The 24,951-nt window shown below is 39.0% G+C and overlaps 1 protein-coding gene across 1 annotated transcript in view; it reads right to left on the reverse strand.

Moving 5' to 3' along the window:
• MAPKAPK3 (MAPK activated protein kinase 3) overlaps window positions 1-24,951 on the reverse strand; it is an 803,022-nt gene that overhangs the window by 283,702 nt on the left and 494,369 nt on the right. Inside the window, exon 4 of the mRNA XM_044077994.1 lies at window positions 15,151-15,230. Coding sequence (XP_043933929.1) covers window positions 15,151-15,230 — 80 coding nt within the window. The remainder of the gene's footprint in view (window positions 1-15,150; window positions 15,231-24,951) is intronic.

Raw genomic sequence — 24,951 nt, forward strand, 5'->3', positions numbered from 1 at the left:
TGACCAATATACTTTACACCATGTAATATTCTTTTGTAAATTCTTCACAATCTTTTTACAGTCCCAGACTTTGTTATAAAACAATATTCCGCATCTTTCTGTCCAGATACCAGACCATACAAACTAGCACATCTATCCTTTTAGTATAACCACTATCCTTGCATGCAAACCAATGCAAATTATTTCCACTTTAACCCTGCCTAATAGTAGTGCCATGTTTTTCCCAATTCTGCAAAACATTCCTTGCTGTATCCACATTTCATGCACGTTACACTGTTTCTTCCTTTTTTTTTTATTATCTACTAAAATTATACATTCTTTCTTCAACAACTCTGCATGTTAAATTAGGTTTTACTGGGAGTTTTCTGCTCATTAACTCCACAAGAAAACATTTTAAATTACTTTAGGCATTAATTCTCTTTAATCTTATTTTATAGCATATTTTACTTCTCTAAAAATCAGCCATCCTTATTCTGAAAATACTGCTACATTTTTTCAGGTTTATTTCTTCATATCTGTTTTTCACTTCTCTATTCTTTTTGTTACTTCAGCAGTTTCTCCAATTAACCCATACATTTCCAGCTATTTAATCTATTTTCTCCTTTCCACTCATCTAAAACTTCTTTGCATTTAATCCACAATAACTTTTCTACATATATTATGGTCATTTTCTATCATCTTTCAAAAATAATCACAAAGAAATGTTAAAAAACACTGATTATGTCTTTCTTAAGCCTACTTTTTCTTTACATCTCTATATTAACTATATCAAAGGTGTCTGATAAAATGTAATCGTGCCACTCAATAAGTTATTGTTCTTTGTTGGCACATTCTAATCATCATTAGCTTGTGTCTTACTTTCACTCTGTATGCCCACCACATTTGTACAACGTTCTCCATTGTATTCGGTACTCGTTTGCATTCCATCACATTTTAATTTTTGACAGTCCCTGCCTCTCCACTATGTCTCCTAACCACTATCCCTGCTAGCTGCTCTTCTTTTCTTCCGAGTACCTTATTTTGCTATATTAAGTTTCAACCCTGCACTACTACAGTTTTTCCATTTCATCTTTTATTCCCCATTATAATCATATCATCAACATAAGTTAGAAGAGCTGGTAGATCTACTCTCTCATATAGATGTCATTTACGTCCACTGCCTGCTTTGTTACTTGATTTATAATTGTACTGGTGCAACAAGCAAACAAGGGGCATAAAGGGCATGTTTGCTTGTTCTTCCTTTTACCTGACAACATTTTGACATTCACTCATTATCGAAGAGGCAAACAGATGGAAATGTATACATTTCCCATGTATATCCAATGTAAACTTCCTCCATATTAGTCTCTTGTAATACCTACTGCATTCCTGCATACCTCAAACAACTGAAAGACTTGGCTAAATTAAAATTTAGTAAATAGCCTCTTTTATTCCCTTATTACTTCCTTCATTATTTTCAGAGTGTTCCCCAGTAGGTTCATCTTTCATTTAGTCACTAGTTATATATATTTCCAATATTATCTTAAACTGAATTTCTTCTGAGTTACTACAAACTTCATATCCCAAAGCATTCAGTCCAAGCAAACTCACCACTGAACTTTTTGAATCATTTTTTTTATTTCAGCTAACACTAATTTCCTTAACCCATCACATTTCCCTTTATCTTTCTCATGAATTTCTCCTTTGCTTACTGCAAACTTTTGCTGTAAGTATCTCTCCATAATTTATTTCACTTATTCTTCCCATCCTTATTTGGGAAATATCATATACACTATTTACTGTTTTTCTTCGTTCACATCATAAAAAAACACATTTGCTCTGTCTTATCTTTTAAAGCAATACATTATGACATCCAGTTTCTATAAAAATTCTCATGCCCTTGGGATCATCCCATAACCTTTTAAAATATTCATTTTGCTGTTGTGAAAAAACACTGATATATTTTTTAATTTTAATGCTTACTCCCCTTCTTATACTGCTACTGCCTTACATTACGTGAATCATGTCTCTTTCTCCTAATTCTTACTAAATTATTTTGCCCCCCCACAGTTCCCAGTAAGAAACCAATCTCTGTTGCACAATTCCTCCTATAATAGGCTTTTTTATGCCTGCCACATATTTTTAATTGCAACCTCCTTCAACTCTTTTAAAACTTTACATATATTACCTTCTTTCTTCATCTCACATGATAGTTAAACTCTCCCATAGATAGTGATGTCTTATTTCTACTCACCATATATAGAAATCATACCTTCTGTATCTATAATTAAGCAATTCTTAACTTCAAGGCATACCATGCAGATGTGTAGAATCATCATTCCAAAATACTGTTTTTCATCAAACTAAAACATTGTTTATTTCTTTCTCTTAATAATTCACACTCAAACATCTTTATAAATCAGATATCATTTAAGCAGTTAAATTTCTCTTCTACCTTTCCAAACCAATCTGCTAATACATTTCCTTTAGTTCTTTGTTTTAACATTATTAATATTTAAGGTTAACAGTTCCATCCTAATCCCTCTTTCTGTTTCTTCTTTCTTTGCTCTGTACCTTTACCCCATAAACAATAACCCACCCTGTCTTTACATTCTGTTTCAGCTACTCCATATTCTGTATAATTTATCCTCTGTTTAGATCACATCTTATTTTATTTTAATAATTATTACTTCTTCACCTCCCTTCATAAATTCATGAACATTTTCTACTAAAATAGTCTGGTCTCCCCATCCCCTTCCAATTATTCTGTCTGTTACTTAACACCATCAGCATTAGTTTCAGTACTCATGTTTTAATTTTCATCCTTGCACCCTCAACGTCATCATCATCATCATCTTCACCAGCCCCCTCTTTTCCTACTTTTTTACATGGGTTAGATTACATGTCAACTATCACCTGTTTCGATTCACTGCCGCTTTCCTACCTATTTTAACAACCATCATGCCTGACTGTAGTAAGCCTTCTGTCATGCAATCCATCCTCTTGACAAGATGTGTTCACTTTCTATTTTTTCTCTTGCCTTCATCCTGTCTCTCCCAAATCTTAGCTTTCCTGTACACGTGACTGATCTACCATAACCTGTTTTCTTTCACCTTATCTGCAAATGAGGCTACTTTGGCTCCTGCTCTGATGTCCTCATTTCTTCATCTGTTCCACAGTGTGCCTCCTACCACCTATCTGTGGCACTTCCATCTCCATTGCCTCAAGCTCCTTCAGCTGCTCTGCCTTCACTGCCCAAGTTTCTGTGCCATACAGAAACACTACTTTCACCACTGTTCCACTGTTTTGTACACCTTACTTTTCAGCTTCTCCTGCATTCTTCTGTCACAGACCACCCCTGACTGTCTGTGACAGCTGGCTGCAGCCCCTCTGACTCTGGCTTTGATCTCACTCAGACTTCCCTTCTCCTAAACCACCCTCCCAGATACTTGAAGCTGTTAACCCGTTTCACTATTTTCCCTTTTGTAATTTGTTTTAACAGTACTGTCTGGATATGAGTGTTCTTCTGAACATATACTGTACATTGTAGAAAACAAAACCTTTTCATTTACATAAGATACAGAGTATATTCAAATTACTGCACTCTAAATGCCTTTCTTTCTGCAAATGCAATGCAATATAACACATTCTAAGCTGTCCTCTGTACCTTACTACCCTTCTCTACTCCTCATCAGGTACAATGTTTCTGAAATGAAGCATTTTTCCATTCCTTCATATTAACTAAATAATTAGTTGATACCTACAAGTCCAAATTCCACTTCTGTTCTTTATCTTTTTCAGTATTTGTCATGAGTCAGCCAGCTTTTGAAATTCTTCTTTTAAAACAGACTAATTTAATTGTTCTCTCCTTAAACAGACTTACAATAACCTTTATTTCTTACAGGTTAATTCTTCAAACAAAAAATCTTTCCAGTCAGTGTAAGTGTACTACTATTATTTTTTAAGATGTCTAAATAGTCATTAATTGAATAGTCTTCAATAACAGATTGCAAAATTATTCCTTTAGTATGTATATAAATAAGTGTCCATATACATTCAAATGACAGTTTTGTTGGTTTAAAAGTGAATTGCACGGCTAGCTGTGGCCCAGAACACTGTAACTACCTCCTGCATAATGAAGCATTGCGTTCCTGCTCGGTATAGATTAAGCTGCTTGCCACGACCCTGCAGCTGTGCTGTGCACAAATATTCCTACTGCCTCTGGGTACATATAAAGAAGTTATGTCTTACCATAACATTCTATCTGTGTTGTTGATCTTTGTTCATTCATTACTGATGTGTTATCGGTTCCGTCCTTGGAACTGAGTAGGCCAATATCAAGCTCGCATCAGCCAAAAACTCTCGAGCCAAGGTCCTACACAGAATGCTCTGCTCCCTGTTACCTCAGATTGAGCTTGCAAGTTGATAGATAAAAGTAGAGGCTACCTCTGGTCATAACAGACCTACAAGGAAGGAGTACATGAGATCAACCAAGAACCTCCAGATGGGGGACGGAGGGTGGGAAGTAATGAATGAACAAAGATCAACACCAGAAATGGAACGTTATGGTAAGACATAACTTCTTTATCTGATGTTCTTAATCTTCATTCATTCCTTACTGATGGGACAGAGTCCCCAGCTACCTGTATTCCTGAGTGGCCATCATGGAAGGACATTCCTGAGCGCCATGGAGCCAAAGGAAGCTCTACCTCTGGAGGCCAAGTCCAAATTGTAATGAAGAATAAAGGTATGAGATTTGGCCCAAGTTGCAGCTGAGCAAATATCACTGAGGGAAGCCTTAGCATGGAAAGCTGCTGAAGTTGCCATAGACCTTGTAGAATGTGCTTTCACCCTGTGAGGCAAGACAACCTTGTTTTTGTTGTAGATAAAGGTAATGCAATTTCTCAACCATGAAGCTAATGTAACTTTTGATACAGGATAACCCCGTCTAGGTCCATAAAAAGCCAGAAACAGTTGGTCTAATTTAAATGTAGATTTTGTTCTGTCCAGATAAAATTGTATTTGCCTATGAACATCCAAGGAGTGCAGGCAGTACTCTCTCTTGTTAGAATAGTTAGGAAAGAATGCTGGAAGGTCAATAGATGGGTTGATAGATCACTCTGACACCACTTTCGGCAAAAAAGTAGAATTCATTCTCAGTGATACCCTATCCTTATGGAAAATAAGGTAGGGAGGTTTGATGCATAAGGCCAGACATTCTGACAATTGCCTGGCCAATGTGATTGCAATCAAAAACAAAGTATTCCAAGAGAGATATTTTACATCAAATGAAAATGCAGGTTTAAAGGGGGGAGCTGTTAGAGCTTGCAGAACCAAAGCCAAATCCCAAGGCTGTACTGGTTCTCTAAAGGGAGGTTTTAGGTTGAAAACTCCTTTCAAGAAAGTCTTACAGATTCTGTGTGACATAAGTGAAGAATCTTGAAAACCAATATGGAAATGTGAGATGGCAGCTAAATGTATACAGTTAGTAGAGGCAGACACCCCAGAGTGGAAAAGATATGATAATTAATCCAATACCATTGAGACTGGGGCTGACAAGGGGTCTAATTGTTTATTGCTACCCACAGAGAGAACCTTTTCCATTTGTTAAGATAGATTAGTCTGGTGGATGATTTATGAGATGCAATAAGAATATTGCGCACAGGGGACGACAGGTTTTCATGCCTGGCAATCATTGGAAGTGCAAAAACCAAGATGTCAGCTTCAGGGTTGTTAGACTGAGGTGAATCAGACCCTGAAGATGGGAGACCAACACTGGGGATGGATTGAGGATCCATGGATGATCTAGCAGGTGAGGCCAGAGGAAGGGAAACCAGACCTGTTGAGGCCAATATGGAGCAATGAGGATCATTTTGCTCTTCAACTGTCGTGCTTTCTTCAGAAATTGGGAGATGAGGGGAAGAACAGGATAAGCATAAAGAAGACCCGAGGGCCAAGCGTGGACTAGAGCATCCCTTGGTGACTGTCCCTGAGAGGGGATTAGGGCAAAGTAGTTGCTGCACTTGTAGTTGGTTCGGGAGACAAATAGGTCGCAGCAAAGCTGGCCCCAGTGGTTGAAGATTTTTGCCACTATCAGAGGATTGAGGGACCACTAGTGAGGTTGTAGAATGCACCTGCTCAATTTGTCCACTATCACATTGGAGCTCTCAGGGAATGTGCATTGCGATTAGAAAGCGGTTGTAAGCTATCACCCATTGCCATATTCTCAAGGCATCTCAGCATAATGGGAAAGATCTGGTGCCCCCTTGTTTGTTGATGTACCAGACCACTGACATGTTGTCTGACTGGATCGCAATAGTCCCTGACGGAAAGATGGAGTGAAATGCTTGCAATGCTAGAAGCACTGCTCTCAGTTCCAGGACACTGATATGCAAAAGGGCCTCTGTCTCTGACCAGGTGCCTTGGACAAGTTTCCCTGACACAGACCCTCTCACCCAATCAGGGAGATGTCTGTGGTCATTGTGGCTATCGGTTGATGGGGATTGAAAGAGTGAGACCATTGTTGGGGATTTCAAGACATCCACCAGAGTAAATCTTACTTGCATCTTCTGAGTTACATTTATCTGAAAGGAAAAAGGATGTTGTAGAGGGTACCACTGAGTGAGAAGTAGCCACTGAAGGAGCCTCATGTGGAATCTGGCTAGAGGAACAATGATAATCGAGGCTGCCATTAACCCCAATAGCTGGAGTATAGATCGAGCAGAAGATTTGTGGTGACAGAGCAGTGGTTGAACTTGTTATCTTATTCTCTGAAGTCTGTGTTCTGGAAGGGATGCTGTGCAATTTCTCATGTCCAACAGTACCCCTATAAATTCCAAAGACTGAGTTGGGGTTGTGTTGGATTTTTCCCAGTTTACCGTGATTCCCAGGCTTTGAGCTGTTAAGAGAGTATACTGCAGGGCTTCTTCCAGTAGATGCTTGGTGAGGGTGGTGAGGAGCCAGTCGTCTAGATATGGAAACACCTGGAATCCTTGAAGTCGCAAGTGAGCGATAACCACTGCCATGCATTTTGTGAACACTTTGGGGGCTGTAGAGAGACCGAAGGGCACGGCTCAAAATTGGTAGTGACTGGCTCCTATTCGGAAGCGGAGGTATCTTGAGCGTTTGTCCATTTTTATGTGGTAATACGCATCTTGAAAATCTACCGAGCACATCCAATCATCTTCTTCCAGAAGAGGAAGGATAGACTGAATCATGACCATCAGGAATTTCTCTGTTTTTACAAATTTATTCAGTATACTGAGATCCAGAATTTTTCTCCAGTCCCCTGTCTTTTTTGGCACTAAAGTGAACCTTGAGCAAAAACTGGATCCTATCTGGTCTGGGGGGACCGTCTGGATGACTCTTTTTTTATAGCAGCTTTTGTATTTCATGTGCTGCTGCTTCTCTTTGACTGGGTGGAACTTTGGGTAATACTCTTGATGAGATTGTACAAAGATGAAAGGGGATGTGATAGCCTCTGGATATTATCCATTGTACCCAAGAGTCAGTGGTTATATTTTGCCACCCAGCAGGGTACAAGGAAAAATGACCCCTGACCACTTCCAGAGGTCAGCATTCGGGCAATGCTTCAGGAGCACTGATAGGGTTGGCCAGAGAATGAATCTCTGGAATACCGGTTTTGCGGACCTCGTCTGCCCTGAAAGGGGCATCTTTCATTGGAGTTTCCCCCTCTGTCTCTAGGGGAGAAATCGGCATGTGCATCCCAGAAAGAACCCTGTGATTTCGTGTGCCACATCTTTTTGCTCCTCTCATTTCTGGAGTAAAATCACTGAGGAGTGGAGTGTCTGACACCAACGGCAGACAGGGTCTTGCCATCTTGTTCCCACCTTGCCAGCGTATCTTTGCTTTAGGGCCAAACAAAAAAGCGGCCTCTAAGGGGCATTCATGAAGGAAACCTTGAAGGAGTCCGCAAAGTCACAAAGGTGCATCTAGGCATTTCGTCTAAAGAGTACGATAGGGTAGGACAATATTAGAATAAACTTTTGAGAAAAAGTTAAAGTAAGAACAATGTATAAACTTTCAAAAACTTAGACACTTAGCTGAGAGAGTGGCTTGACACGACTGTACAGCAACACGGCAAACGAGATCTGAGGTAACAGGGAGCAGAGCATTCTGGATACGACCTTGGCTCGAGGGTTTTTGGCTGATGCGAGCTTGATATTGGCCGGCTCGGTTCCGAGGACAGAAACAATAACCATCAGTAAGGAATAAATGAAGATTAACAACATCAGATCCATACTTCTGTATCTCCTATGTGTGTACACCTAATACTAACTCACTTCTCTGACAGCCCTTGGAATTCTGGGTACACTTCATACTTCTCAGCCTCCTCCACATCATCATCATCTCTCCTCTTAAGTTGCTCCATCATCACAGATCACTATAACTTATAAGAGGACAGGCTGAGAAATACTAACAGATCACTACAACTTACGAGAAGACAGCCTGAGAAATACTAACAACATCTAACACTCTCATTTCTGCAAAGGATGTGACTTTTTAATTCAAAAACAACTCAGTACCAGTACTCAAGATACTGGTGTCCTCATTTCATTTTGAAGCAGTAGATTCAAAAAGAGTTATATTTTAGTTATACAGCTAGCCTTTGATACTCTTCACAGAATTACTAATGGTGTCCATATAAATTAACACTTTCTATGAAAGCACAAATTACAAAACAATCATGGTGCAGTTCAAAAATGATGCTTTGTACTATAACATAATGTACTTCAAATCTAAAACAATGTCATGAATATTTCATAACTTGTCACACAATAATTTTCCTCAATTTACAGACCTCAAGGGGTACATTAAATTTTACTAGGACATCAAAATAAAATCAAAAACACATAGAACAATTATACATACACAAGATAGTATAATACAGAAGGAATTTCCTGTGCATGCTAGCCAAAGTATCCCATTAGTGTTACCACTACTTCGATATTCCAAAGCAAATAAGCCATACCTAGCAGTCCAGACCAAGTCAGGCATTGCAGAGTCTCAAGATGCTAATATTATTGTGATTAATTAAGAAGTATTGTGTTGCAGTAAAAAGGAGCAATACAAACTGAAGAGACACAGTTCAGCGAAAGTAATATTATGTGAAAAAAACAACTGGCAGAACTGTGATTATGACCAAGAACCTTCTCCCTCTCCCAACTCCCTAAGGAACATAAGTTACCAAAGGTGATATGGCTATGCAATGGCTTACATTTAGTTATGTGTAGTGGACCCCCTCACTCAAGCCATTAGTTGTTTCTGTCTTTGCACAATTCAGTGAAATATGTTCAATTATTTGTGGTAATAGTTTACCACAAAAATTACACAGTAAATGCGTATCCACAAAACTAAATATAGATTTTTAAACACAAGACATTATGTGCAATAGATTATTTACATAATTCCATTATGTTGAGCAATTACAACATAGAAAAAACTGTTTGTTAACCCAAATGGTAACAAAAATAAACCATACATCTGATATATTTTGATGAGATAACTGTTAATCAATACTAACTTTATGAAACAAACATGATGCATAAACTAATCAGGCTTGTCCTTTTTATTTATTGTGTGTGTGTGTGTGTGTGTGTGTGTGTGTGTGTGTGTGTGTGTTTTTCTCATCATAACCTCCAAATATGGCTGCCAACTCTTCAAACCAAACTCTCTCTCTGCTGTTCTTCAAAATAATGTCTGTTATTCTAAAAGTGTCTTAGTTCTGGTTTAAGCACTTGGGCTCCAAAGCAGCTGTTTTAAATTAGGAGAGCTGAGGTCTAGACTTTTGCAGCCTATACCTGAAATAGCTCACTTGGGACAGCATTAGACTGAAGATCTAAATGCCTCTGGTTCAACCCTGGGTTTTGGCAGATAAACCTTTGGTCAGGCCCCAGTGATCTAATAGAAAAGGCATTTGCCTCCTAAGCCAGGTATTGCAAGTTTGAGTCCCATCTGGGGTAATATAATCTTGATACCTTTTTAAGCTGGGAATTGCTGGTGAAGGCTTACTGTGCCTGTTATTTTAAGTGTCTTTATTCTGGTTTAAGCACTTGAGTTCCAAACCAGTTACTTTACATTAGGAAGATTTCTGGTCTAAACTCTTGTGGCAGGAGAGGATAGCCTACACCCTTCTAAGCTGGAAATTGCTGGTTGAAGGTCTACTGTGTCTGTTATTCTGGTGTCTGATTTAAGCACTTGGGCCCCAAAATTAGTTGTTTTACATTAGAAGGGTTTGTGGGCTACACTCATGTGGCAGGAGAATATGGCCTACACCCTTCTAAGCTGGAATTGCTGGTGAATATCTGCTTTATTTAAACTGTTTTTTGCTGTTGTGAATGTGATTTTATGCACTTTGAATTTCTAGCTCTTCTGCATTTTATAGCATAGACCAGATTCAGATTTGCTGAATCTAGACTCTTTTGTGTCACTTGAGCATTAAGACCAGCTAATCAGTGAAATACTGAAGGATTTGAGGCATCTGCTGCTTCCAACTAACTATAGATACCTGCTTTTGCTCTTATATTCCACTTTTAATTTATATTTACATTCTACTGTCTGTTTGAACTGTCTGAACTGTTTTTTTGCCACATTTTACTGTATACTGTACTAGTTCAGCAGTAGTATAGTCCATTTCCAGGTTTGCAGTTTCTAGGTCAGTTTTGTAAATTCTGACTATCAAATTCAAGCCATCCTTGTTGGTGAAGGCCCTTCTACACCCTTGTGGGAGAAGAGTGCTGTCTCGGTCCCATCTAATTGAGGGTGATAGGACTAGAACTCAGAGACAGCAGCCTTATTGGCTAGATTGAATTACCAGGGTTATTTCTTGTTTTATTTAAGCCTGGCATATGTACTTGTTTGCGTGTAGTTCACAATCTTGCACTGCCATGTAGTGGTGGTTACCATTGGTGGGTATAGATGCAAACATTTTGCTTGTTAAATTTTCCCTTAGCACTTTGCTTGTGGTCCTCCAGAGGTTTGTCGAGGCAATGCTCTACTGTCAGGTGGAACACTAAGCCTTGCCTCAGAGGTACCAACACACCTCTCACCTCACCCACTAGCCATTCCTAAGTGTTACCTCTTTTCCTGATTATATAAATTTACCTAACATTATGGAGCGACAATTTCCAACAGTTTCTCCAGCCAACTTGGTCAACATGGGCATCCTGAGGCAGTGTAGCAACTGCTTCATGTTCACCGACAACCCTCTACTCCTAGTCTGCACAAACTCAACATGTGAGAGATGCAACTATATTAAGAACCTTGAATCCATGCTCTCCCACACACCAGTCAGTACATATGACAATGATTGGGTTGTCAGCATGCACAACTCACCTCCTACTCCACCCAAACATATACTACACATACCTACATATGTGGAGGTCCTCACCAGAAACATACCTAAACACCAGAGACCTCCCCAACACAAACATAAGCATGCTACACATAATACTTCCTCTGCAGAACATAGTACACATAATAGCTCACTCATCAATGTCTTACCTGTCAAGCCCTTAAGGCAAAACAGCATTTTACCTTCACCTGCAATGATGCCTCACTACAAACAGAAAATGACTGACTTCAATAATTGGCTTAGTTCCTGGTGTCATTCTAAGGGGATCCGGTATGTCTTAGCCTGGGATGACATAATCAACAGACCTCGATGCCTGCCAGAAATGGTCTTCATCTGTCACCCCTGGGATTTCGGCTATTGGCTAAGACTGTGGCCTCCCCCATAGTGCCTTTTTTAGGCAGTGTCTGAAGGACAAAATTCCTGACGTAGAAACTTCATCTAAAACAACCTCAAGGTTATGCTGCCAAATGCTAGGAGTCTTAACATGAAACTGCACTCACTGGAAGCAGTCCTCACCTTATAAGACGCAGATGTTTATGCAGTCACAGAGACCTGGTTCTAGGCTGTGGAGAATACCCCAGCCATAATGGGTTACACCTCCTTTTATGCATTCAGACCACAAACTGAAGGCCTGAAAATTAAAGGAGGAGGTGTTTCAATATTCATTAAAGATAAATATACATCCAGATTGGTTAAACAGATACTTCAAGTGCAATTAACTGTTGACAGGACACCTATTCAAGTCCTAGCCAGCTACAGGACACCCTGCATGAATCAGGACTCCCACTCAGCCTGTCTGAATCTACTTGAGTCTATCAAGATACATCCAAACACCATTGTTTTGGGTGACCTTAACTACCCATCCATTAACTGGGTAAATTACTCATGCTCAAACTTACTTGTCCAAAGGTTCCTTCACTTCGTCAACTCTACTTCCTTGGACCAGCTGGTTGACATCCCCACAAGGGGTGCCAATATCCTGGATCTGGTGCTTACCAATATGAGGAACCATTGCGGCATCCTCTCTGTGAGATCTTCCCTCGTGAGATCTGACCACAAATCAGTCTCAATTTGAAGTAACTATCACACCTGATCCCTCCAGCAGCAACTAAACTAATAAGCTTCTCCAAAGTAGATTATAACCCCTTGTGGGATGGTACAAATAACTTAATTCTACCTCATGTACTGATGGAATTGGCAACTATACTGAGCTCTACACCAATGCTTTATACAGGCACTTGTATAACTGCATTGACTTGGCTGAGATCAAAACAAGCTCCTCAAGGAAGAGCAGACAACTGCCATTAACTGGCTTTACAATAAGAGGAAGATATTGCTGTCTAAGAGTAAGAGGGAGTGAACCCCCCTAAACTGGAAACACTCCCTTCTCAGCTTAAACATACAAATAAGACTTATTGTGAAGTCCTTCAAAGCAAACTATGAATCCAAATGATCTTCTTCAACTAAGGACAACCCCAACGCATTCTTCAGTTACATCTGTAACCTAAAAGGAAAGGCCCAGAACTGTGCTGAGCTGGTAGTTAATTATACCACATATACTGAGCCAGTGGACAAAGCTAACCTGTTGGTCAAAAGTTTTTGTGAAAACTTCACTCCCCTGTCTCTGCCACAAGCACCCATGACATCCCTGCCACCTGTCCCCTACTTTGTATCTCTAAATAGCAGGTCATAAACACCCTCTCTAAAGCCAAAAACACAGCATCTATTGGACCTGATAACATCCCAGTCTGCATCGTACATGGGCTCCAACAAAAATTAGCAACACCACTGGGTACTCTTTTCAGTCATAGTCTAAGCACCGGCTTCATCCCAGCTGAATGGAAAATGGCCACCTTTATTCCCTTACACAAAGGTGGTACTTCCACTGACCCAGGGAACTATAGACGTATTAGCCTTATCTGCAAGGTCATGGAACGAATCATCATGGAACTTATCAAAAAAGATATAAGTAATCTCCAAACACTTGACTCTACTCAGTTTAGATTTGTCAAAGGGAGATTATGCCTGCTAAATCTGGTGGACTTCTTCGAGACAGCCACCAAGGCCCTTGATGAAGCAAAATCTGTGCATACAGCCTACCTAGACATAGCCAAGGCTTTTGACACTATCCCTCACTCAGGCATCATTGACAAACTCACCCAGCTAGGTATCAATCCTTATATTGATAGATGAGTTGCTAACTGGTTCACTAACAGAACACAGGTAGTCAAAACTGACGAATACACCTCCAACAGCAGACCTGTAACCAGTGGTGTTCCACAGGGAACAGTCCTGGGACCTCTGCTGTTTGAAATCTATTTCTCTGAAGTACAATCAAAAACTAAATGTCTGTGGCTGACAAAGTTTGCTGTGACTGCAAATTGGGAACAGTCGTAGAATCTGCAAACGATGTCAACATCCTACAAGAGGGTCTTACACAAACAAAAGAATGGTGCCAAAGTCATGGTCTTAAACTCAATGCAAAAAAATGCATTATCATCCTTTTTTGTAAGTGATAACTACACTATCAACAGGAACACCCTAAGTGCACACTCTGTAGTGAGAGACCTGGGCACCAAGGTTGACAGCAATTTTACCTTTGATCAGTATGTCTCTACAGTGATAAGAAGGGCATTCTATATTGCTCATCTCATAAGTAAGGGCATTGTCCCCCCCCAAAAAAAGAAGTTATAACCTCCCTGTACTCTTCCCTCATCAGACCAATAATTGAGTGCAATACCCCTTTTGGTATGTACCTTTCCAAGCACCTGTCACTTTGTTCTGTTTCATACAGACTACTCAGAGGCGATCTCTGACTTGCATATAAGGCAATATCTAACCCTGCTTTATTGGAAATGCTGCATATCCGCAAGTCAAATGCTACACAGGTAACTTTATCTAAAGACCTTAACCTGGTATGTGACATTAATAGAACCTGCTGGAGGGACAGATTTGTCTCCCAGAGGTTACCACACATTTGGAACAGACTCCCACTTCATGTCAAACAGAGGACCTCATTGGCCCTCTTCAAATGCAATCTGGATGATTGGCTGGGTAACCACAAATTCACCACAGGGGTTCCACCTATGTCCCTCTTGGACATGGGCATTAGGTTTTAATAGTAGAAATAAGGGTAGAACTTTGCTAGGATTGTAAGGGCCCTAGGGCCATTAACCTAGTAACTTCCTACAATCCTATGATCCTAGTTTGAAACATCAGCATATGCTCATTCTACCAGTGCTACGGATCTAGAATAAAGAAAACTGCTCAACAAGAATATAATGCATGGTACCCATGATTCTTTGCATGCTGAGATTGCTGATTGGGATTTGCTGCTATACATCCCAGATTCATCATCCTCAAACAAACCACAATGATACCGAAAAGACAAACAAGCATTCTGTCAAACAAGCAAACAGATAAAAGTCCATACACAAAAACACAGACACACACATGCACATGTAGACAATAAAATGCACACATCCGAACAAACATGCTCACCAAATGCACAGACACATCACTCATGTGAGAATGTGATGCCAACCTAACTCCCTTACCACTACCTTGCAACACTTCTGATTTCACACCACACTCAGGAAATTCAAGTTGCTTAAAAGAAGAGGAGAAAGTAGCTCTCTCACATAGATTCTCTCACATCAGGCACTAATGAAATTTGGTAAACCCCAAAATACCGATATCAACAATTGCATATTTGGGAAACCAAATTGTTCTACTACTGTCACCTCTTGAAAGGACAAAAAACATTCTTCCTTTTCCACTTTGACATACAGACTCACCTTAAGATCTCTGTGTGCAATATTCACAGAATGTAAGTGTTGGATGGCTGTTCCAATGTCACGCATTATCTCAGAGGCCTCTGAAAAACAGCAAAAGAATATGAGAATTAGTTGCAGAGTTTGCTTTATTGAGATTCACTGAGGGAACAGTATCATGCTTGAAGGGTACAATTGTCAACTAGTACAGAAAAGTCTGAATTCAGCTAGACAGTGTGCTGCAATCTAAAACTATAGGTTTAAAACACTTCTCTGGAAGCACTTAAAATTAACTATGGGAAAAATACTGAAAAGCAGCAGGAATATACTGTCTTTCCTCAAAGAAATTATGTTTATTAGAGAAGAAAATGACAGAGAGAGGGAGACAGAGAGATTGAGAGAGAAAAACTGAGTAGGAAAAAGACTGGGAAGGAAATAAGAAAAGGAATAAAAATAGGGATTTGGTAAAATGTTGTATGGCTATAAAGTACAGTTGTCACCTTTTCAAATGCTCAAAGTGGGACATATTTTCTAAGGAAACATAAGGGTTTGCCACACAAGCCATACCCATAACTAACACAAAGGGCTGGACTTCACTTTTTAGCCAAAATAAAAGCTCATTCATGTAGAATTTGAGATCATTAAGTTGTTTTACAAAATATTTAAGTAATAAGGATACAAAATAATTGTTTATGCACTTCTATTTTTGTCAAAAAGTCTTAGAACATGTCATTTTTCATTTTTTTTTTCCATAAGACACAACTACCTGCCTACAGAGGGATAGGTGGTAACCCTATTAGAAGAGGATGGAAGTCAATAAAAACAATACAAAAGTAAATGCTAATGAGCTGACACACGACCAGATTAAAATACTCTACTTTTTATTTGGTAATCGCTTTCACAAATAATATACTTACTTCATCAGACCATTCAACTGATATCACTTAATTGTTAAGACATTTAAAAACTCTCATTCTACTATGTATCAGCAGTAGCTCAATTACGTCACTCATAAATTCAGCCTTAAAGTAACATCTCTCTCTAATGCACTCACTATATAAAATATTTATCAGATTTTAAGTGCACTCGTATGTTCAAACAACTTCCCCCACAACAAATATACATAGATAAAAACTTGCTATTCATAAAAATGCTTTCCTAATAATAAAAAAAACATATTTCCTATTAATCTTATGTTCACCCATCTCTTAAAATACATATAAAACACTTTCCTCAATGAATACAATTAAAATATTATACTATTGTTGCTTCATTAGCTTTTCTGAAGTCAATATGCTCATACATCTAATTATAAAACAAAGTTTCATCAATCAGTTCAAGAAGGTCAAGAAAGTGAAGAAGGTCAAGAAACAGACACGAAAAATGGCCTCACTTATCAAATTGTTTTAAACAACAAAAGTGCCTCCATACATCGGCCCTTACTTAGATATGCTAGTTATGACAATTCCACTCAATGGTGTTTGTTCCTTTTTAATAACTCACCAAAAACATTTCTATTCATTTTAACATTCTAAATATCAAAATAAAATGCACAACAAAGGTCAATAAACCTCATAGTGGTTCTATTCTAAACGTTTGTGAAATCGGACTCTACCATAAATCATTATTAGTGCCTATTTCCACTAAAAACATGTATGTGCTACTAATGAAACAAATATATATGCCCTACCAAGTTGTGACAATCCACAAAATACCTGGTGTAAACTTGCTTGTATCAGTTGTAAAAAAAAAAATACAGTTGTGTACACTTACCATAAATGTAGATGTTCGAGTGTATTCACTGTTGCAGTCATCACACTTGGGTTATCTGCCTGCAGGTAGCCCTCATTCATCCTGAATACCAGAGTCTTGGGATTTCTCCGTCGGATGCTGTTGCTACTTCCATGACGTCAGGTCGTCAGGGGTATAAAACATGCAGCTGATGCCATTACATCAGTTTTTCTTTCCCCAGATGTCAGGAGCCCCCATAATAGGAAGCAATTACATGGTGTGGAACACCTCCAGTAAAAGGTAAATACCACATCTATAAGATATGGCCAAAAAGAGTAAGGGTAGAAAGCATAGAGAAGTTAGGGGGTTGGAGGTAGGGTAACCAGGACTGCAACAGTGAATACACTTGAACATTTACATTTATGGTAAGTGTACACAACTGTACTATGTTCTTCGTGTTTCACTGTTGCAGTCATCACACTTGGGTTGATTCCCAAAGCTGAGGAAGGGTGGAGGCAGTGAAAAAGTGTTAGGGCTGGCTAGCAGTCCTTTTAAGACTGCTGTAGTAAATCCAGCTCTGGATTTAGAAAAGATAGGTAAGTGGTAATGGTTGGTGAAGGTGTGCACTGAACTTCAGGTTGCAGCTTCCAGGATGTCCCTGGTAGGGACTCCTCTGAGAAATGCTGTAAAAGTTGGGGTAGCTCTAGTAGAATGGGTCCTGATCCCCTGTGGGGTAGGTTTTCCATGATGTTTGTAGCAGAAATGGATGCAGTGTGCTATCCATTTGGAGATGGTTTGCTTTGAAATGGTCTTGCTGGCACTTGCGAACTTCTTCTGCTTCGGGCACCAGCACGGCAAGAAAAGCTGATGTAATGGCATCGGCTGCATGTTTGATACCCCTGACGACCTGACATCATGGAAGAAACAACAGCATCCAACGCAGAAATTCCAATACTCTGGTATTCGGGCCGACTGAGGACTACCTGCAGGCAGATAACCCAAGTGTGATGACTGCAACAGTGAAACACGAAGAACATCAGTCTTTTATCAGGCTGTACTATTACCCATCAGCTATTATTAAGTTATAATGGTATTTAATAAAAAATAGTAACTTCATGATCAGTCCCATTTAGCATTATATATCACACACAAAATATTTAATGATCCTCTTGTTCTAAATACATGCCTATAAATACATTGGATATTCTATCTACCATAAAATACTAGAGTTGGACTTAGAACTCCGCTGAAAGCAAACATCGTTCTCTCTTGGACTATACCATCTTTCAAAACATGTTTTCCAACTTAACATAAACAATTTAGACTGAAGATTCTGAAACTACTTAACTTGCCAGTTCAATGCTACACTTTATTCATCAGGTGTTTTTTTTAAATTGTAATAAATTATACATCTTATAAGTCTTATAAATAAATATTTTGTGATGTCAATAAGTGTAATGTTCCTAGGGGATTTCTGATATATGGTATGATCCCATCGCTAAACATACCATTGTTGCACATTCATTCTTTTTTACAATATTTTATGTCAAAAGGATGCCTTACGATTGACTTCAATTTATACTCATTCAAAGAATGTACTAAAATCCCATCAACTACTTATTATCCAGTTATGGTATGAACTTTTATTAGACTCATGTACCTTATGTTTGATTGAAAGAACAATAAATATCATAAAGCCTTTTTGTACATCTGTTTAATATAATTTTTTCAAATTAATAAATGTAATACACTGTTCTAATAAATTATGTGGTTTCATAGCTGTCAAAACTGCCAACTTCTATAACATAAATTCTTTCATACTAATTATGGTATAGCTGCAAAATATTATATATATGATCAACTTAGACATCTTCACAGTCAGACAATTTCATAATGCCCGATCTAGTGCTTAGACATGTATTACAACCTTGAAGCTGGTACATAATAAGCTTTACCAACATAAAGCAAGATTTCATAAATTTCCCAAGCAAACTCATATTATATACATTTTTTATTTCATTTTTGAGTCTGTTATAATGACACAATACTATAGAAAAAATATATAATGATTAAGATACTGTTTAACTGAAGGCATAGTTACTACCCTTATCCTTATGGCACCAACCTTTAAAAAAATATAGAGTTACATAAATTAATGTCATCTGAACAATCTTCTAGCCTTTAATGTAGGCTTCAGGGGAACATTGCTATTGAGACCTTCCTCTCCATCTACATGTAATTTAATAATGCACCTGGTTTCATGGGTCTCAGTGACATTCCTTATGTCACCCAAACGTTGGCTATTGTACAGAACTTCTATGACCATAAATTTAAATTTGTGAACTGACATAGTATTCTATATACATTTACACAATGCATTTGTGTGATCCCCAATCCTAATACTATATATGTGCTCTCTAATTCTGTCCCTTAGATGCCTATTCATAAAAACAATGCCGAAAGTTTAGAAAATAGGCTGCCTGGACTATTTTTCTTGAAAGAATAGGGATTCCTGAATAATAAGGCTGTCACAGGACCAAGGAGCATGGCATGCAGAGTATAATAATAAGGGTTACCAAAAAAAAAAACGATACACACATAAAAAAAGTGTTAGGAGACCCAGCTTAAAGAGTGAGAGATGACAGAAAACAGATCTATTGGAGATGTGAAAAAGTCATAGACTAACTGGAATGCAATGAATGTACTCCCATCCCAGAGGATGGTAACTCTTGATAATGTAGAGATGTCACACTTTAGATAGCTAATAACTTAATGAAGACATTATGTTTTCAAAGATATTTGATACATAAATATACAATCATGTGACACAAATGACTACCAAATTGTGATTTACATTAGAATAAAAACAACAGTTAAACAAAACAAAATAGGGGATGTGATACTTTAAGAAGTCCAAATTTAATAAAAAGGAAATGGCCATACAACAGTTCTGCCCAATAAGCAAGTATAAGGTCTAATGCAGAAACCTGAAAACTGCTGTGAAATGCATAGCAGGCATTTTCTGAAACACTGCAGATCAAAAATAAGGCACTACATAGGGAAATAAACTAGAATCATACCTCTCAACCTGGAAACATCAAAAATCTGGACAAAGGCCCATGGAAAATAGGTACAAATATGTATGATGATTAACATAAAATTTGCATACATACTTATATAACCCTGACCACTTCAATGGAATTGTGGGATACCAACTTTCAAATGCAAAGTGAGGAACAGACAACCGAAATATGGTCCCAGATCCTGTGGTAAATGGTAACCCTTTTTTAAATGTGTATCAATAATGTTCACTGGGAAGGGAGAAGATGATGAACCTTAGGATTTTTTTTTTTGGTGACTTGCAGTATGTGGGTTTTTGTGGTAAAAGTACGACATTTACTAGTAGGTGATATTCTAATCTTAGCAAAAGAATATTACAGTTTGCTAGGACCTCCAAAAATTCATTCTCCATGGCCTACTGATCAGTAGCATAGCTAGAATTTTTGGTTTGTGCCACCTGGGGCTGTATTTCAGTTTGCCACCCTTCTCCTCTCACAAAATCATGGTCAAATGGGGCCCCATACACAGCCCTCCACCCTACAGCAATTCCAATGTCCCATTACTTGGCTATTTCATCCCATTTACCATAAACGCTGTAATGTGCATACTGCATTACTTCTACAATGATTATTTAGATTTTATTTGAAATTTGTATTTTAAAGCCAAAGAATACAATACAGATTAATCACTATGGCTAAAACCCTTTAGTCATTTGCTTTATTTTATTTATTGCAAAACTTTTATTTTACATTTTATAGCACAAACACTAATAGACATCTGCTAAACAAAGCAATACAGTCTCACAATGAAAATAGACTTCGCATTTAAACTTCTCTGCCCTGGAAACTCACATTCATTGAAACGGCATTGAAACGCACATTCATTGAAACAGCACAGAAACCCACATTCAAAGAAAATGCAAAAGTCATCTAAATAATTCCACACTATAGAGATCTGTAACTAATGAAGAGGGTACCGCTAGCAAACAACTTTATTTTTCATTGTTTCATCTATAATTAAAGTGCCTGTTGCCCATGAAGAATAAATTGCCTATGTTACATTAAAGAAATAATAAGCTAGTAATATTGCAAAAGGGAATGGATGGCAAACTGATAACTGGCCCATAGTTACTAGGTATCTCTGACAAAGAAGACATTCTCAGGACTGCAGCATCCACCCCCTTTAAAACTACAACGCAGTACAGTATCAACAATCTATCTACATACTGTGGGAGTAGAACCCACAGCCTTCTGCATCAAAAGCAAGTATACCACCTGTTGTACTACTAACACAAACAGACTTGGCATAAGCAGCACTAAACTTCTTTCCCCCTGAAGAACTACACAGCACAAGAAATCTGGAAAAAGCTAAAATTTATTGTGAGTGGGGACAAAGGTCCAAAAGCAGGGACACATTTTAAACATTGCTTGTATTATCTTAGACAGTTGCTAGAATAAAATGCTTTGTTACCATGCATTTCCCTGAAAGACAGGAAGACTGAAACTTAAAGTGTTATCATTATTTAGTGAATTCAGTTCTCCCTGATTTGTCAGAAAACCACAAAGTTTAAGAGGAACAGACCAAAAGTATGAATCTTTGGACAGTTGAGAATCGTGAGTGGTGGTATGCGTGGAGAATTTAAGCTCTTGCTCTTTGTACTTAAGGTACAGGGTTTGAGTCTGGTTAAGCCTAACTACCAGTTATACCTAACTTGGGCATACACACACACACACACACACACACACACACACACACACACACACACACACACACACACACACACGCACACACACACACACACACACACACACACACACACACACACTCCTGACAGGCTGTCTGTCTGCCTTGTGCTGATGTCATTGCACATACCCTGCACACGATGATGTCAGGAATGGTCTCCCCAAAAAATAAAAACTTCAAAAAAAAAAAAAAAAAAAAAAACATGTAACTATTAAAAGGCAGGAGCAAACTTTAAGAAGGAATGAGATCACTGTATCATTTCTGGTGGGAAGGAGAGGAACATACTTGCATCTCAGGAGGTCCTGAGGATTTATATGGCGAAAGGTTAGCAAACCTTTCTTACATTAGCCATGCATGGAAATCTGATGACTAGTGAATGGTTATAGAAGTGTTTGCCTATAATTGCCCGGTGGGGGGGGGTATATAGCACATTATATACACTAATTAAAGAAGATGGAAGTGAAAAGACCAATAGGTCCAGAAAGAGGAGAATAAAAGTCAAACTGATTAAGAAAACACAGGAAATACATTATGTAAAAACATTAGATACAAAACAAAAACAATGGGCATATGCATTCAACAAATGCTGTCAAGTTGCATCCAGTTCCCATAATGACTCAATGAACAGCTGTTTTCATTCACAGAACATATTATTTATAAAATGAACGAAGTACTTCCAGGCCTTTCATTCAAAATAACATGTCTCTCTCTCTCTCTCTCTCACACACACACACACACACACACACACACACACACACACACACACACACACACACACACACACACACACACACACACACACACACACACACACACACACACACACACACACACACACGCACACGCACAAAATACACACCTCCTACAGAAAATTAGGAACCAACAATCTGCCTGCTACATCTCTTTTGGATGCAGGAGGATCCTGTGTACCAAACCATGCTATGAAGTTGCTAGTAAGGATGCTCTCGATAGCTCCCTTGTAAAAAGTAGTAAGAGCAGACAGTGGGAGCCTGAACATTTTGAGCTTTCTCAGGAGGTGAAGCCTCAGTTGAGCCTTCTTGTCTATACAGCTGGTATTAACAGTCCAGGAGAGGTCATTTGAGATGTGAAGGCCCAGGAACTTGGTTGTTCTGACTTTCTCTACTACTCCCCCTTTGATAGTGATTGGTTGGTGAACTGTTGCCTTTCTCCTGAAGTCCATAATCATTTCTTTGGTCTAATTAACATTCAGGTCCAGATTGCTCCTGTCATACCAGGCAATCAAAATGTTCACCTCATCCCTGTAGTTATGTTCATCCCCACCACTAATGAGACCCATGCCTGTGGTATCATCAGCAAATATTATAACATGGTTTGAGTTACATTTTGCAGTACAGTCATGGATAAGGATGGTGAAGAGCAAGTGGCTGAGCACACAACTTTGGGGAATGCCAGTATTTAGGACTATGCGTTGAAAGGTGTTTTCAGTGCATGCCCATTGGGACTACCAATCAGAAAGTCAAGAGTCCAGTTACACAGCTACTTGTTTATTCTGAGTTTCATGAGCTTATCCATCAGTTGCATAACTATCACATTGTTGAACGCAGAACTGAAGTTGACATACAGCAGCTTTACAAAGTTGTTCTTCCCATCTTGTAGTCCAACTGATATCTCAACCGCAGTTGATCTACTTGCCTGGTATGCAATCAGTAGCTGATCGAAGGAATTAGGCACATGCACAGATAGATGTTTCTTCACAATCCTCAAAGCATTTCATGACATTTGAGGTTAAGGCAACCGGTCTGATAGCAATGAGGCAGGTAGGGTTGGGATTCTTCGTAAGTGGGACAATACTTGTTTCCTTGAAATGCGAGGAAACTTTCTCTATAGTACAGGATGAGGTGAAGATGTCTGTCAGTACCAAACATAACTGATCAGCACACCCCTTCAACACCTTGCCAGCTATGTTATCTAGTCCAGCAACCTTCCTAGGATTTACTTTCTTAAGCTGAAGTCTCACCTCCTCAGAGTTTACGGTGAGCACTATCTCCTCTTTAGCAGTGTTATTTTAGAAGGTACGGTGGTGTTCTTCTCTTCAAATCTGCCAAAGAAGGCATTCAGTTCATTTAGGAATTCCAAGCTGTCATCACATTGGGGTGTTTTGGTCTTATAATCCATGACCTGCTGTATCCCCTACCATAGGCTTCTCGTGTCCTTCATGTCTTGGAAGCGGATCTGAATTTTACTCCTATACTCCCTGTTTGCCTCTTTGAAGCCATTTGTCAGATTTCACCTGGCCTCCTTTAACCTTCCTTTGTCATTTGCCTTGAAGGTTGTGCTTCTTTCCCTTAGTAACTCATAGACATTCCTGGTGAGCCAGGGCTTCTGATTAGCTCTTATAGTGATGGCTTTTGTGGTGGTTACATTCTCCACACATTTATGAGATATATTATTATTATATATTATTATTTATGAGATATATTACTATTTATCTGTGGGGTAACTTGTGGTGACTGCCCTTGGCTAAATACAGAAGAAGGGTGAAAGTACAGTTGTGTACACTTACCATAAATGTAGATGTTCAAGTGTATTCACTGTTGCAGTCATCACCTGTGGGTTATCCCTGCTGTGGTAGCCCTTGGCCGGCCCAAATACCAGAGTTAATGTTTTCATGCACCGGCTGGTGTCGCTTGTAGTCTGACGTCAGGTAGTCAGTACTATAAAGCAAGGTAGCCAACATCATTACATCAGTTTTTCTTGCCCTAACCTGTCAGAAGCACAAGAAAAAAAAGAGTAGTGGTATTGGTGGCTAAGAGCCACCTTGGGAAGCCTGTGTCCCCCTAGGGGAAAATGTGAAATGGGGGTTGGAGGGAGGGAAACCAAAACTGTAACAGTGAATACACTCGAACATCTATATTTCTGGTAAGTGTGTACAACTGTACTATATTCTTCGTGTTTCACTGTTGCAGTCATCACCTGTGGGAGGATTCCCAAAGCTGAGGTAAAGGGTGGAAGGATAGGTAAAGTCCTAGGTATGGGTCAGGAGGCCCTGCAGGATTGCAGAGCAAACTCTGCCCTAGACATAGAAAAGAGAAGTCGGTGGTAATGTTTTGTAAAGGTATGGACAGAGGTCCAGGTGGCCACTTCCAATATGTCCCTGGTAGGTACTCCTCTGAGGAAGGCAGTGGAAGTGGAGGTTGCCCTAGTGGAGTGGGTACGGATCGACTTAGAGATGGGTTTCCCATGTAGTCTGTAGCAAAAATGGATACAGTGTGAAATCCATTTGGAAATGGTTTGTTTGGAGATGGGCTT

This window comes from Protopterus annectens, chromosome 7.part0 (genome assembly GCF_019279795.1).
Source record: "Protopterus annectens isolate FY-2018-M chromosome 7.part0, PAN1.0, whole genome shotgun sequence".
Classification (NCBI taxonomy): domain Eukaryota; kingdom Metazoa; phylum Chordata; order Ceratodontiformes; family Protopteridae; genus Protopterus; species Protopterus annectens.